Below are 16,680 nucleotides of genomic sequence, written 5' to 3' on the forward strand. Positions count from 1 at the left end.
GTAGGGGAGGAAATTCCAGTCCTCGAGAGCCCCAGATAGGTCAAGTTTTCAGGATATCCACAGTTTATGTGCAAAAGACAGATCTATCTCCCTGCATATTCATTGTGGATATCCTGAAAATCTGACCTGCCTAGAGTTCTCAAAGACCAGAATTGAATTATTTTGCTTTAGAAGGCAGTCATGGGTACATCTAAGTGTGCTCAATATTTTCTCCTCCACGAGTTTGTGGCTTTTGGTCTGTTTTCATACCCTATTGAGTGTATTTAGTGCATCCTGGGCTGCTGCTAGGGCAGGCTCTGCTTTAGCCAGGTCCTCCTCACAGTCCTTCTGCTTGCGTCCAACCTCCTCTGCAATTACAGCCACCTTCTGCTCCTCCTCATCAGCAATGGCCTTCTCTTTGCTCACTTTTTCCGTCTCCACACCCACCACCTGGATCAGCTTATCAGCATCCTCGTTCTTCTGCTTCAGCTCCACCTCTTGGGCTGCTAGTTTGGCCTTAAGGTCATCCACCTATAGGTACACCCCCCACCACCACACATACAAAAGCATCAGTAGGGAAGGAAATACATCTCAATCACTTGCTCCAAGTCTATTCACTAAGGTATGAAGGCAGCCCTGGACTAGGCTAATTACTCCAGAAGCCAGGTCTGTAGCTGCTACCTTTCATATGTAGATATTTCTTCATTTCTGATATATTTACACGAAATATTGTGAACCACATAGATACTCCCTTTGATATGTGGGATACCAAGATAAACAAACTATATGAGAGTAAAGGCACTTTTGCAAGTAAAAACTAACTTCCTAGGTAGAAAGCCAGCTTTGAAAAATGCTTCTCTAAATACTGCTAAAATAAGCAACAAAAGAGGCAAGTGAGATGTCTAAACAACCAAAACAGTTACATTTATAATATACAAGTCCATAAATAGGAATATCTATAATAATAAAATGCTAAGCGCGCATGCGCACTCTCACCGCGTGCTTCCCTGATCTGTCGAGATGTGGCCGGCAGAGTGCGCATGCGCGCTTACAAGGATCTTTAGTCCTTCCCGGCAAATGGAGGAGCGAGCGAGGAAGGGGGAGCGGCGAATGGAGGGTTAAAATCCGCCCCTTCTACTGACCGGACATGTCACCCTGCTGCGTCTCTTCCCGGGGCTCGGAGGACACCTCTGAGGGTGATTTCCAGCTGGGGAGGGGGAGGGGAAGCGGATGGTCGGGGCCTGGGCTGCTCGGTCCATGCATCTGGCTGGCTCTCCCACCAAAGACCCCCACGGTGGCGGCTCCTCCCGCAAAATGCTACTGTTCCGTTCAAAGCCACGCCGGCAGCCCCCCCCCAAGAGCCGCATCGGCATCGGAAACCCCTCCGACGTCACAACGTCAGAGACAAGGCTTCCAAAGCCGGTGAGCCTCTGGAGAGAAGCCGCCGCGGCGGCCCCGAACAGCAACACAACATTTTCATGGGAGCCAGCCCTCGGAGAAGCCCCGGACACAGGGCAGGATGCAAGAGGAGCCGCCACCGCGAAAAGCTCCAGCAAAGGAAGCCAACCAGACTGCGAGTGTGGGCCCGCTGTAAGCGGGGATCAGGTGAGGAGCCGCCGCTGCCTGCGGCTTAGAAATTTGGCAAGGGAGCTGGTCAGAAAAGAAAATAAATGCTGCTGCCCTTTTGCACAGGGAATGAGGTGGGGGACTTCTAAAATATAAGGCTGCATGGTGGTTTACAGATAAGGGAGAAGGGTTCCCAGTGGACAATGGGGAAGGTACAAATAAGAGAGAAGGGCTACTGCTGGACAGGGGGGGGGAGCAGGAAGTAAAGGAGAAGAGCTACTGCTGGATAGGGGGAGCAGGAAATGGGGGGGGGGGTGCTGCTGGACAGGGGGAGATAAAAGGAGAAGGGCTACTGCTATATAGGGGGAGCAGGGAATAGGGGGGTGCTGCTGGACAGGGAGGAGGTAAAAGTAAGGGAGAAGGGCTGCTAGCACCTGTTAATGTAATGGGCTAAACATTTAGTATTGAAATAAAATCCAAAGATAATTGCTCAATTGGAGAACAAATCTTTTCTGCTGGATTCCTGACTAGGATCCCAGTTTCGGCTGTGCCTTCTTCAGGGGACTAATGAGTAACTTGAGCAGAACTTGATTTCTAATTCATCAATCTGGGTATACAAAATATTGAAAGCTCAAGTGCCGTAGCAACGTTGCAGCATCCCTAAATACTGCAAAAATTATGCACTTTCTCACAAAACACATACTTTAAGGCAGAGCTGCCTGAACTATGGGTCAGGATCCCAATGGGGTTGCAATGCTCACATTTAGGATCACAAACTGTGTGGGTTCTCCAATAGGTGCATCATTAATCTGCACTTCTAGTGGGGTCACACAATTTTATTTGGTTACGATTAGAGAATAACACGAGGACAAATTTGTCCCCATCCCCGCAGAAGCTCAATTTCCCCATCCTGTCCCCATGAGTTTTGTTGCTGTCCCTGTCCCCTGCCCCATTCCTGTGAGCTCTGCCTTAACCACACAAGCCTCGAACACTTATGATTTTAAAGTCTTTGAGGCTTGTGCAGATGAAGACGGAGCTTAGGCATTGGTGGAATGAGGCATTCTGACATCACAATCTGAGCTCTAGAATGTTGTACTAATGATTTTAAAGTGTTTGAGGCTTGTGCAGCTGAGGATGGAGCTTGCAGGAATGGGGCGGGAACGGGAAAGGAAAATGAGTTCCCACAGGGAATAATTTGTCCCTGTGTCATTCTCTAGTTACAATCATGATGAAATGCTACAGAAATTGGCGAGTACTGCTTTAAGGCATTCCTTAAGGTTTTGGAGAAGGCAGAACACCATCAATAGTCATTTGCTTTTCTTGGAACAAAATATTATTCACAATTAGTTAAGAAAGCTTAGTACAGCCAAATTTCCTCATACAAATATCAGCAACATATGGTGACACAATCCAGTTACATATTCAATAATCATAGAAAGCCTGCACAAACAAATGAGTTTTAAGCAGTTTATAAAACTGATCAATACTTTTGCATAAACAAAGCTCTTGGTAATTTATTCTAGTTGCAGCCATTGAAAATGCTGACTGACCTGTTGTCACATATCGTACAATATCAATTTGTTAATTAGGGCAATACGCTTGTCTGGAGCCCGTCGTTAATGAGGGGTGAGCTGCACACCAGATGCAGCCTGGGATATGGTAGGCCTTGATCCTCAGGGGGAGGGGGCTTTAGAGTTTGTCACTGTTTGATTTCTGGAAGTTTCTGGCAGAGCGAGGCCAGCCTGACTCAGGACTGGATTAAAAAAAAAATGTTTGAATGTAGCAGCTGGGCTCCTCCAATGGGAGCCTTCCTTTCGAGTGTCTGAGGTAGGGCTAGGGTGGGATTTTTATGCAGGACCCCTCCAAGGTCTGGAAATTTCCTTCCTGCTTCTCTGAGGCATTCTAGATTTTCCCGCCCACCCACAGTTCTAGTTTGGAAATGATATGGTTAATTTGTTTCTGTTGTCACAGCTTTAGGGGGTACCCAAACAAGGGTGTGTTCAAAGGAGGTCCTTTGAACAGGCCTCAATTTTCACCCAATGATGGAGTTTGGGGCCTTATAGCACATAAATTCAGTCCATGAAGTCCTGGGATAATATGTACAGTGGAACCTTGGTTTATAAGCATAATTCGTTCAAGAAGTATGCTCGTAAACCAAATTGCTAATATATCAAAGCGAGTTTCCTCATAGGAAGTAAGGGAAACTCGCTTTGATCCGTTCCACCTCGTTCCCCCCCCCCCCCAAGGCTACCGGCGCTGCTCCGTTCCCCCCCTCCCCCTTGAGGCCACCAATGCTGCTCCATACCCCCCCTCCCGCATTCTGGCATCCCCCTCTGCAAACTGGCATCCTCCCCCCCCACTCACGTCGCCCCCCCCTCCCCTGCAATTCTACATCCCTCCCCCCCCCCCCAGAGCACCGAAACAAAATCCCTTACCCCGATTGGGCACCGGCACCAGCAGCAACGCATAGGACATGCCGGTGCCGGTGCCCGAAGATCCTCCCTCTTCTGGGCTGGGCAGTGCGTCAAAGGAGAACCTCCCTGTTGCCTGTGCTGGGCTGGACTGGGCTTTGAGCATTTGCACATGCTTAAAGCCTTCTGATCTCACTCTCTCCAAGATTCTGAATCTGAGAATCTCGGAGAAAGCGAGATCAGAAGGCTTTGAGCCCAGCCCAGAAGAGGGAGGATCTTTGGGCACCGACACCGGCACCGGCATGTCCTATGCATTGGTGCTGGAGCCGGTGCCCAATCGGGGTAAGGGATTTCATTTTGGTGCTCGGGGGGGATGTAGAATCACAGGGGGGGGGGATGCCGGATTGTGGAAGGGGATGCCGAATCATGGGGGATGGCGCTCGTAAATCGAGTCAAACTCGGTTTCCGAGGCTCTGATTTTGCGAATGTTTTGCTCGTCTTGCAAAACACTCACAAACTGGTGCACTCGTAAACCGAGGTTTGATTGTACTTGCTTTTGCTGTTAGTGGCAGCGCATATTACCTGTTTGATTTACTTTATTGGACTACTTGCTGATATGGTGGTGGTCCAGTTGGTGGTTTGTTCGTTTAGTATATCTTTAATTTTCTCAGGTGTATTGAATTATGTATTTCACCATAAACAAAGCTATGGCCTATATTTATACCAAAAAACTGTTTTTCTTAAGATAAGTATAGTTCTATAATCTAATATAAGGCTAAATGGCCAGATAGCAGTCTCAGACCTTAACTTCCTCCTTGGCACATAGAAACGTAGAAAGATGACGGCAGAAAAGGGCTATAGCCCATCAAGTCTGCCCACTCTTCTGACCCACCCCATTAAGTCTTGCTTGCTGTAAATATAATGGTACCTGGCAATATAGAAATGATGGCAGATAAAAGCCAAAAGGCTCATTCAGTCTTCCCATCCGCAGTAACCATTATCTCTTCCTCTCTCTAAGAGATCCCAGTGCCTATCTCAATGTACCACCATCATTATTTTATATTGTATATTTCATTCTATTGGTAGCCAATGTAATTATTTCAAAACTAGTCATTGTAACATACTTATTCACTCCCATTAAAACTCTTGCCACTGTATTTTGTATTATTTGTAATGCTTACAACCTGTATTTTGTAATTCCTAAATATAAGGCATTACAATAATCAATCTTGGAAAGGACCAGACTCTGTAAAACACTCCGAAAATTACTCATAAGTATTAAAGGTTTTTAATCTTCTCAACAGATGTAGCTGAAAAAATGCTGATTGCACAACCTGTGTTACTTGACCCTGCATTGTTAAATGGCAGTCTAGAACAACTCCCAACAAATGCAATTCTCTCTTTACTGGAATTCTATGAATCCCCAGCTGCACAACCACAGGCCAATATGTCAGTTCTGTTTTTCCTAATATCATTACATCAGCTTTTGCTGTATTCAACAAAAAGTTGCTTTCTACCATCCATTTTTCAATCGCAGTCATGCAGTCGGTTAATTTTCTATTAAATCTTTGATCCCAATGTAGAGACTGGTTGAAAAGGTGACAGCAAAAGCTAGAAGGATGTTAGAGTGCATAGAGAGAGGTATGACCAGTAGGAAAAAGGAGGTATTGATGCCCCTGTATAAGACTTTGGTGAGACCTCATTTAGAATATTGTGTACAATTCTGGAGGTCACACCTTCAAAAAGATATAAAAAGGATGGAGCATGTCCAGAGGAAGGATAATATAATGGTGTGTGGTTTTCATCATAAGGAGTATGGGGACAGACTTAAAGATCTCAATCTGTATACTTTGGAGGAAAGGCGGGAGAGGGGAGATATGATAGAGACATTTAAATCCCAAAAATCAATCTACAGCAATATTACTCGCCCGAGTTGGGCTACACCTCCCCGATAAACATTTCACAACAAAGTGGAGAAAAAGCCTCAAAATTTTCAACGCGGCAGCAGACAATTCTCAATACTGATTTAAGATTCAAGCTGCTTAATTTACTATCACTGGCAAAAAAACTCCACCACCACTGAAACGTAATTATCAAAAGGGTAATATACCCATCACTGTGTACAGGAAAAGCAAAACAAAAATTTTTACTTAGCTTGGGAAACATTGTCTGAAATGCCTTGCTGTGTTGATTGAAGATGTCTGGCCAGACTACCGATGAAAACGCCACAGCACCAGTCAGATGTACAGTCCAGAATCCATGCCCAATCCTCCAACAAGTGCCTCTCAAAGGCTTCCTCAGGGAATATATCATCTGGAAAACTCCACTCCTCTTCCGTGCACACAGGCACAAGAATTGCCCGTTGCTAAAAAGAACTGCAAGATCCAACTTCCGGTGGCACTTCTGGGTTACAACGTCATCACAGCAGCCAAAAGCCTAGCTGCCATTCGTCCACAAAACTGCCATTCATCCTTCAAACTGCCACTCATCCGAAAAATGCCACCCACTCCACCCGCTAATTAAGGCCATTAGGCCATATAGTGTCCAAAAAGAAAATACAGTGCTGTTCATGCTGGTACAAAAGCTTCTTCACATTGCCCCTCCGTGGGGTAACAGGAATGTGTTCCAACACAAAACACACAAAATTATCAAAATTATGCTGTTCTTTGGCACAATGGCGGGTCAGGATGTCAACTTCTTTTCTGTGACCAATATTAGACCAGTGTTCAAATAGCCGAGTCTTAAAACATCTGGCAGTGTGACCAATGTAAGTTAACCCACAAGGTCCGCATTTTACCCCTTCCCTTGGAAGAAAAACCCAGATGTCTCAATCCATCCTCTTTTCTAGAGCCATATAATAACCCTAACCATGCAGACACTGTTCTTACCTTCACTATTAATGCACTGCTACCTGAAGAGTGTTGGCAAATGAGGCATCTTCTTTGTCTGCCACTGGAGCATATACGTGAATCAAGGTGACAGTGATCAGCTTTCCCTGTAGATGGACTGACATAACTATATCACTGATAACATTATACTTTAGTACTGTCTTTGAAAACTTAGTGTTGAGGATGAATGCCACACCATTTATCCTGTGTGTTTCATAACCAGAGAAACAGATCCAATGCTCGTTGGATTGAAAATGGCCCTGTCCTGTCCATTTGAGTTCACTGATCCCTATCAAGTCAATTTTGTTTTTTCACATTTGATCTTTAACAATTTCCAATTTTCCTTGATTCACGCTTCGTAAGCTCCATGTTCCTATGTTGAGAATAGCTCTACAGCTTCTGACCTCCCTTTTATGTCCAGCAACATCAGCATCAGGATGTTCTGGTGGCTTTGATCTCTCAACTTCACAAACACTGGGTATACTCTGGGCAATGATCAGCTGTTCCCTGGTAGCACTGCAAGTGCCTTCTAGCCTAGGGGATAATCTTCCAGCACTATACGTTGATTCTTTATGCCTCGTTATCATCATTACGTTTTCTTGGCAGAATACAGAAATAGATTGCCGGGCCTTTCTTCTGCACAGTACAAATTCAGTGTTATTGCCATTGTCACATGAAACACGATCCTCCAATTCCAACGCTGCCCCATCTGATGGGTGGTAGTGCATCATTAGTCTGACATCTCCAGGAGGCCTGTTGGTAGCAAAACTACTGACGGCATAACTTTCAGCTTCTTAGATATGCGCAAGCCCCAGTGGCACGACAAGCCCATGTCCCATGACATTTGAGATTGTGGCCCAGAATTTGGCCTATAATGCTCAGGCGGCCATGCATTGTATCCCTACCAGCTACAGTCCTTAGAAGATCTTGCACTACAGCATTACCACCTACAGTCCTGGGAATAAGATTCACTCTAGGATTACTGTCTACAGGTACAGTCTAGATCAGTGGTCTCCAACCCTGTCCTGGAGGACCACCGGGCCAATCGGGTTTTCAGCATGGCCCTAATGAATATGCATGGAGCGGATTTGCATGCCTGTCACTTCCATTATATGCAAATCTCTCTCATGCATATTCATTAGAGCTGGCCTAAAAACCCGATTGGCCTGGTGGTCCTCCAGGACAGAGTTGGGGACCACTGGTCTAGATAGAACTACCAGCTACAGTCTTTAGGGAACTGTGCACAGGAACACACTATCACCTACAGTCCTTAGAAACAGCATCAACCGATTTCTTGGTTCTGCCTCTGCTTCATATCTCTTCCCAGTTTCTGCCAGAGTGATTCCACTTTAGTAGCATGCATTTTAGTTCTACAATAGGCCGAAACTCCTACATAAGTTGATGCTTTGAAATGTACCGATAGCTCAGCGGCAGGAGATCAAGAACAGAAATAATTTACCAGAGAAAGCTTAGCATTAATATTTGTAAAGAATATTCCGTACATCTTCTCCACTAGGACAAACAAGAGCTTGTAAAAAAAAAAAAAAAAGAAAACATCAGTCTCGGCTTCCGGTGAGCCAAGGCCCTCAGAATAGTGGTTTCTGTTCATTTATAAATCTGCAGAGATTAGGAGAAAATTGAAGTTGCAGTCTTAACTGATGGCAGGTCTGTATTCTGGCCCCCAGTGAGTACAAACTATGTAATCACGTACTGCCCACATGCACAGTATCAACAGGGGCTTAGGGAGGTTTACAGCAACTGACAAAAGAGACAATAAGGGATTTGTCTGCTCTATTAAAACAAATCTTTTAACATCAGCACAACGGTAATGAATGTGGGATCACTATGCTACATGCTGTCTGGTGGGTGGCTCTCTTAAAGGGATATATGAATGTATGTGTGAGTATATATACTATAGATACATAAATATGATGGAAGTCTTTAATTTTGCAAGATTAGTAGGGGCCAGACTCTACTCTCTGAAATGTCACATGTCATCTTGGGTTCTACAGTTATATTTTCTCATAACAATCACTTATGAAGTTTATGTTTTCTGTTAAATGGGGGCTGGTGTGGCAGCTATCTAAATGTTAAGCTCTCTTGTCTCTCATATAAACAGGAGGATACAGCTGTATAGCTTTCTGATTACAGCTGCTAACACACAGAGAAAGGACCTGAATTAGCACTTTTTTTTTTTTTTAAGAACCTCTTTTTTTATGTCTGTTGCCCATAAGTCAATATAGAGCTCAGCAGTTGCCATTTAATTTTTAAACATACATGACTTTTTAAGATTATGCATATTTTCAGCTGCAGATATCTGTATAAGTGCCACTTTTAAAGTCCAAGAGTAACTAAAAATATACCGGTTGATATTCAAAATGATTTACACCTGTCAAATGTGCGCAGGACAATCACGAACCGACAATTCTGCCCTGACATTTGTGTGCATTCAAATGCGCATGCCCGGAACACCGACAGTAGCGTGCAGGACAATTGCGCCCCAATAATTCCGCTCCGTCAAATGCGCGAACCGACAAGTGCGTGCATGAAGGGAGCGGAATTGTCGGGGCAAATGCGTGCAGGACAATCACACGCCAACAATTCTGCCCCCAACATTTGTGCGCGTTCAAATGCGCACGCCCTATGCCTTCCCTTTCCCATTGTGCTCTGAGGCACTACACTTACAACGCCTTCCGCGTTCTTCCGTTTGCCGATGAATGCCTTCCGTTTCCAATGCCTTCTACGGTATCTGAAAGGCCCTGATTTGCTCACACTACTTAAGCCCCATCTCTTGAGGTACCTCAGCCAATCAGAGCCTCGATGCACCGGGGTAAACTTAATTGTGTCCCGACAATTCCGCTCCCTTCATGCGTGCACTTGTCGGTGTGCACATTTGACAGAGAATTGTCAGGGCGCAATTGTCCTGCGCGCTACTTTTGATGTACCATTTAAACAGGTAGGAGAGGCTCATAGTTCTGTTGTGGAGTGTGTGGTGCAGTGGTTGAAGCAACAGCCTCAGCACCCTGGGGTTGTGGGTTCAAACCCCGCGCTGCTCCTTGTGATCCTGGGCAAGTCACTTAATCCTCCATAGCCCCAGGTACGTTAGATAGATTGTGAGCCCACCGGGACAGAGAGGGAAAATGCTTGAGTACCTGATTGTAAAATCGCTTAGATAACCTTGATAGGCAGTATATAAAATCCTAATAAAACTTGAAACTTGAAAACTATCTACTCCAAGGCCCTGTAACACAGATTTTAGTGCAGTCTTTTTACATTTGAGGAACAATTTAATGTGATTGTTTGCATACAAACTATGCTACCCTTAAGCACAGTGGATTTACGCTGATTTCCCCACACAAATCTTCTTCCTGAATCAGGAGTAAGGAAGGCATTGTCTCCAATTTACCTTTCCTCTCATTTTGAGTTGCACAGATCTACTAAGGCTACTCAAAATTTTCACTTACTTGCCTACCCTAATCTAAAATCTTATCAATATAAGTTGTTCCTGGATAGTACACTTGCCTCTCAGGCAGGCAAACTGCAAACTTGGTTAGGCGAAATTATCCCTCAAGCCTTATCCTACTGTTATTTTTAGGAAATTAGTTAAGACCAATTTGTTTGATAAATTTATTATCTGATTTAGATGGTTATATCGCTGTATCCGTGTACTTTTTCTACAATTGTATTTTTTTCACTGATTGTCGAGTTCTCTTTTATGTAAACTGTCTAGAACTTCTGGTGTTGGCGGTATAAAAGAATAAAATTATTATTATTATTAATGCATCTAAATCAAGCATAAACCTCTTAGCTAAAGGGTAGCACAGTTTTACTGCATCAGCCCCACTACCCCGTCCCCTTAATCATTGAAATCACAGCTGTTACCTGTGCAGATGTACTGTTCAGTTTCTGTAGTCCATTCTCCAGACGTTCCATCTTGGCAGTCAGCTCCTTGCCTTTCTTCTCCAGCAGGGTCTGGTACAATTTGATCTGCTCCAGGAAGGATTTGGGTGTAGTATAGTTATAGCGTCTCTCATTGCTTAGATATGACTGTGACATCTCATTGACACTTGTATGGACATAAGCCATGAACTTGCTGATGGACTCTTTAATGGAAGCCTGGGGCAAAAAGAATGAAGAAAATATGGGTAACATTGTATATGGAGGACATTTTATCCACATCAAAATAAGAATTTAGTTTCAGAGGTGAGTGAGGGGAAATCACCAAATTAGCTCAGGATCATTTCAGAGTTAACTCATCATCATTTGTGGTTTCTGGTAAAACTAGTTATTCTGGGTCTCAATTTAGTCCCTTACCCAATACCCACCCCATTCAATATCTGATTGAAATCACTAGAAGGTAAACTCCAAAAGGAACTCTAGATAGTGACTGTGCATCACAATAAGGGTCACAAGATTCAAGGTAATTAGTGGCCTGTATGTAGAGATAAAGCATCAAGATGGGTATTTTAGAAGCTCTATTCCTGACTTTGATGTATGAAAAGAGGCATTTAAATATCCATATTGTATAGATATCCAAATCCTGATTATAAAAAGCCAGGATATGGCTGCCCAAAACTGCAGTACATCCATATGGCAAGGGGTTGTGATCTGGGCAGGTTTTTGTGCAGGACAAAGGAGGGGCCAAAAATGGGTGTCGATCTCCAACTATAGAAGAGGAAAGGATGCCCATATCAAAAAAATAGATATTCAAGATACAGAAAGTTGATCTAATTTAGCACTTTTCCACTGGAGGGAGTGAGGGAAGTCACAATAGGTATTCTTCTGTACCTGGAATAAAGAAAAAATTACAAAGAGGGAGCCAGAGGAATGTCCTGGAGCAGGCCTGTGATGTTGCCTCTTCATCAACGAAGCTTAGGTCCGAGAATAGTTAGGTCCAGGGCGGTAGGCACAAAGGGACTGACCCAGGGGAGTCACAGGAAGGTTTATTTTGCTGGTTTTGACCTGCGATCGGGAGTGAGGGATGTGGGCTGTTGTACTCGTATAGGGAGGGAGGGGGCAGCTGCACCCGCGAAGGGAGAGGGGGTTGCTTGGGCTGCTGGACCTGAAGGGAAGGGAGACAGATACAAAATCTGGTCTGAGGGGCTAGAAGGAAGGGAGAGAGGTGCAGGACCTACAGAGAGGAAGAGAGAGAAGGGAATGGAAATAGAAAAGCTGAACCAAGAGGATAAAGGAAGAATGAGTGAAATATCAAACAGCAGAAGGAGGGAGGAAAGAGAGAGTGTGAGGGACACATTGGTGTAAGGGAGTAAGAGAAGGGAGAAGCTGGACACAGTGAGATATACAAAAAGAGGGGAGATGGTGGGCATGGATGGGAGCATAGGAATAGGGACAAAAATGAGATTCTTGCATGGTACATGGACAATGAGAGGTAATGCTAGACATGGGAAGGTATATAGACACAGAGAGAAGATGGCTAGACATGGGGGAGAATAAGAACGCAGGAGGAAGATGCTGGACATGGGGGAGGCATTGGGAAATAGAGGAGTGATACTGTACACAGAGGAGAGGATCATAGAATGGAGAGATGATGAAGGCAGGAAGATGGGCACAGGAGAAATACTAGAAAGGGATGTATAGGAGACAGAGAAGGGAGATGCTGAACATGGAGAACAATACATAAACAGAGATAGAAGATGGATGGTGAGCATGGAGAAAAAAGAAATATCAAATGGTCAGGAGACCCTGACAAGTGAGTTAAAAGAAGACAAATGAAAACAGAGACCAGCACCTGAGAACAACATGATTTGAAGAATAAAATGACGAGACAACAAAAGGTAGAAAAAAATAATTTTATTTTCTGAAATACAGACCTGGACATCCATATTCTGAGTTTGATGTTCTACTAAAATTCTGCTTTAAAATATAACAAAACAACTATGCAGTATACAAAGTAAAACAAGAAACAAAAACAAGTAAAAGAACAGACAACTTTTTTTTTTTTAAATGCAAATAAGAGGAGGACTCTCCTGACCAGTTGGGAATCATAAATGAAGATTATATTGGTTTTGAGATTTTATATCAGTCCCAGTTTTCCTTTTGAAGTAAAACTGGGACTAATATAAAATCTCCAAACCAGTATAATATTCATTTATAGTTCCCCAACTTTTATATTGAGGCAGATCCAGAAGCATGCTCTCTACTGCACATGACCTGGCACTATATATCCAGGGCTAATTTAGCTGCTGATGGTCAACATTTACAAAAACGCTGACCACTGCAAGTTGAACATTACTTTCTATGTGATCATTTCCTGCCTGGGCACCACTTGTTCATTTCTTTCAAGGCAAGTAAATACATACCCTTCCGGGCATGATAGTTCACTTTGGGAGTTAAGGTTCTGGATAAAAAGATGAACACTCTTGTGTTTGCACTTAGAGTCCTTTAAACAGCTAGTAAAACAAGGCATCAGAGATTTCTTAAATGCTATGAAAGGTGTGACACATCCCCTAAGAAACTGCCAGTTTTACTCCACGTTTTCACTGTCATTCCATTAGCAAATGGATCCTTCAGTTCATGGAACGCTCTTCCAGAGGTTGTGATAGGCCAGACCACAGTACAGGGGTTCAAGGAAGGTTTGGATAGGTTCCTAAAGGATAAAGGGATTGAGGGGTACAGATAGAAGCAGAGGTAGGATATAAAAATGGTCAAATCACTTCACAGGTCAAAGGACCTGGTGGGCCACCGCGGGAACGGACCACTGGGCGGGATGGACCTCTGGTCTAACCCAGTGGAGGCAACTTCTTATGTTCTTATGTTCTTATTTCATCTGTTTCTTCCTATTGTTAAAGTTTCTTTATTATTTATTTATAAAACAGAGGTGAACTTTTCATTTAAAAGGTGCAATATTTTTTTTATTTTGGCATATTGATAGCCCTGCAGCAAGAAGGCTGCTGATGCATTTCCCCAGTGCAAAGCTGCACATTATCAGACAGATGGGTGCATAATCACTGCTGACGGACAAGATCTATGTCATAGACTCTAAACCCTAGTACCAATAACAGAAGACAACTTGGCTGAACTCTCACCTCGATACATTCTGTCTCCTGAAGGAAGCGCAGGCTGACGGACTCTAGCGCCTCTTGTGGCCACTCATGGAACCAGTCTATAGATGTACAATTCACCACAGCAGGGAACTTCCTGCTGCGTACTCTCAGTTTATTTCCGACAGGAGAGAAGCAGAGCGCCACCTACAAAACAGGAGAGATATTCAGGCTCCATCGGCAAATAGAATGTTAGGAATTATCAGGAAAGGAATGGGTAACAAAGATGAAAATGTTATAATGCCCTTGTATTGCTCTATGGTACGACCGCACTTCAAATATTGTATGCAGTTCTGGTCACCTTATCTAAAAAAAGATATAGCAGAATTATAAAAGGTACAGAGAAGGGTGACAAAAATTATAAAAGGGATGGATGACTTCCCTATAAGGAAAGGCTAAAGCAGCTACGATAGGATTACCAGATTTTACATATGTAAAATCCAGACCCATGGTCTATTTACAGTTAGATAGCTGTTAGAAATTGCCTTCACTTATTATAGACACCCCTAAGGTTCTGCCTAGCTTAGAAAGAACTTTGCCCTTATATGGCAACTTGACCCTCTAGCGGTAGTATCATGAGAGTACCACTAAGAGTCACTAGCACCCAGTGCTACCAAAGGCAGACCCCAGTGAAAATGCAAAGTAGGTTGGAGGGGGCCTTCAGAGTTGGGGAATTTCAATTTGGGTGAGCTTCTACAGGGAATCAGATTTGAGGGGGTCTTCCAGTTAAAGAGGTATCTAATTAGGGGATACCAGATGAGAGAACTATGCCTCTTTGGCCAGCCCCTTTAAGAAGTTTGTGGGTACTTTTTATCAGGTTGAAAAAGTAATGCCAGCTTTTTGCTAGTCGCATTTTTCTGGGAATAATGTGCCTTGCTGTATTTACTGTAAGCCACGTTATTAAATTTACATATAATTAACTGTTTTGCATCTCAATGTAAAACCCATGCTACCTTAATTTACCTTGTATTGCTCTTCCATTAGTGACCGTCAACATGTACAGTATGTTATAGCTATAATGCTACACCCTGAAAATTCTTTCAGTGCAAAAGATTGCAGATATATTCATATAAATCTAAACAACTTCTTCACAATTACCTAGGAAGGGGCACACTATGAAACTAATAATATAAAAATTGTATATATGTGAATGAGAGTCCTCTGTTTTCTCAACTCATTAAGGGAAAACCCTTGAACAAGATTTGTTAATGCTCATTAACCCAATCAGGTAACATTTCGTGAAACATCCCAGGACCTCTCTTGTGCAAAAATTGTGATAAATCAAAACAATGTACCTCCATTTAATCAATGAATATATCTCACAGTCTATATCAGTGGTCTCAAACTAGCAGCCCGCCAGGTACTATTTTGAGGCCCTTGGTATGTTTATCATAAATCACAAAAGTAAAATAAAACAGTTTCTTGATCATATGTCTCTTTAGCTATAAATTACAATACTATTATTAAGACTTAGCTAAAAGGAAAGATTTATAAACTATAAAAAGTTTTAGCTCATGCAAAATTGTCATTTCTTTAATAACATTAACTATTTTTTCTGAGGCCCTCCAAGTACCTACAAATCCAAAATGTGGCCCTGCAAAGGGTTTGAGTTTGAGACCACTGGTCTATATCAATATATCAATGTCTATCATACGCGTCCACTATCTTAACAAAAACAGATATCCAGTTCCTAGTAAATCACTGTGCGAGTCGAAAGTACTGTCACAATCAAAACAGGAAAAAACTGTGCACTTATCTTCTTTGTATCAGAGTTCTTGGAACAAATTCAGTATTCCGGTGGTGTGCTGCATTCAGCATTAGTTGTAATACAGCATGATAACTATCCACCTTAGTGTCTATTATTTTTGCTTGTTGTCTCCTTACTATTGTTATGATTTTGTCCATTTCTGCTTTAAGATTACTTTTGAATAAATATTTTCTAGTACATAATAAAGGGAAAAGTTTATTCACGCGCATGACGGCATGCTTCACAGAATTGTTTCTCAGAATCACAAATATTCTAAATGTAAACACTTAGGGCTCCTTTTATCAAGGTGCGCTAGCGGGGTTAGCGCGTTGGACATTTCATCACGCGCAAACCCCTGCATCAAGCCAAAAAACTAACGCCTCGTCAATGGAGGTGTTAGCGACTAGGGCGGCAGGCGGTACAGCGAATAGCCACCAGGATGGTCTCGGGGCTCAAAGATCTATCATATGAAGAAAGGCTGAACGAATTGCGGCTATACTTTCTCGAAGAACGTAGGGAGAGAGGAGACATGATTGAGACGTTTAAGTATGTCACTGGTCGTATCGAGGTAGAAGATGATATTTTCCTTCTTAGAGGACCCTCGGCCACAAGAGGACACCCGCTGAAAATAAAGGGCGGGAAGTTTCATGGCGACACCAGGAAGTACTTCACCGAAAGAGTGGTTGACAGCTGGAATAAGCTTCCAGTACAGGTGATCGAGGCCAGCAGCGTGCCAGATTTTAAGAACAGATGGGATGCTCATGTTGGATCTCTACGAGGGAAAAGGTCATCAGAGAGCGATTAACTAGGCGGGTGGGTCAATGGAGTGGGCAAACTTAGCCCTTTTCTACCATCACTTTCTATGTTTCTATGGTATTCCACGCGTTAAACCCCTGCCGCAGCTTGATAAAAGGACCCCTTAGGGCTCCTTTTACTAAGCTGCGATAGCGGTTTTAGCGCGTGCTTAGTGCGCACTAAATTGCCGCGCATGCTAGACGCTAACACCAGCATTGAGCTGGCGTTAGTTC

The 16,680-nt window shown here is 43.3% G+C and overlaps 1 protein-coding gene across 2 annotated transcripts in view; it reads right to left on the minus strand.

The window, feature by feature from the left end:
* The window catches only part of DNAH9 (dynein axonemal heavy chain 9), a 366,622-nt gene that overhangs the window by 171,354 nt on the left and 178,588 nt on the right, over positions 1-16,680 (minus strand). For both annotated transcript variants that reach the window (XM_033960210.1, XM_033960209.1), the window contains exons 47-49: positions 13,891-14,052; positions 10,727-10,960; positions 250-510 (exon numbers count right to left, since the gene is read on the minus strand). In XM_033960210.1, coding sequence (XP_033816101.1) covers positions 250-510; positions 10,727-10,960; positions 13,891-14,052 — 657 coding nt within the window. The remainder of the gene's footprint in view (positions 1-249; positions 511-10,726; positions 10,961-13,890; positions 14,053-16,680) is intronic.

This window comes from Geotrypetes seraphini, chromosome 10 (genome assembly GCF_902459505.1).
Source record: "Geotrypetes seraphini chromosome 10, aGeoSer1.1, whole genome shotgun sequence".
NCBI classification, from domain to species: domain Eukaryota; kingdom Metazoa; phylum Chordata; class Amphibia; order Gymnophiona; family Dermophiidae; genus Geotrypetes; species Geotrypetes seraphini.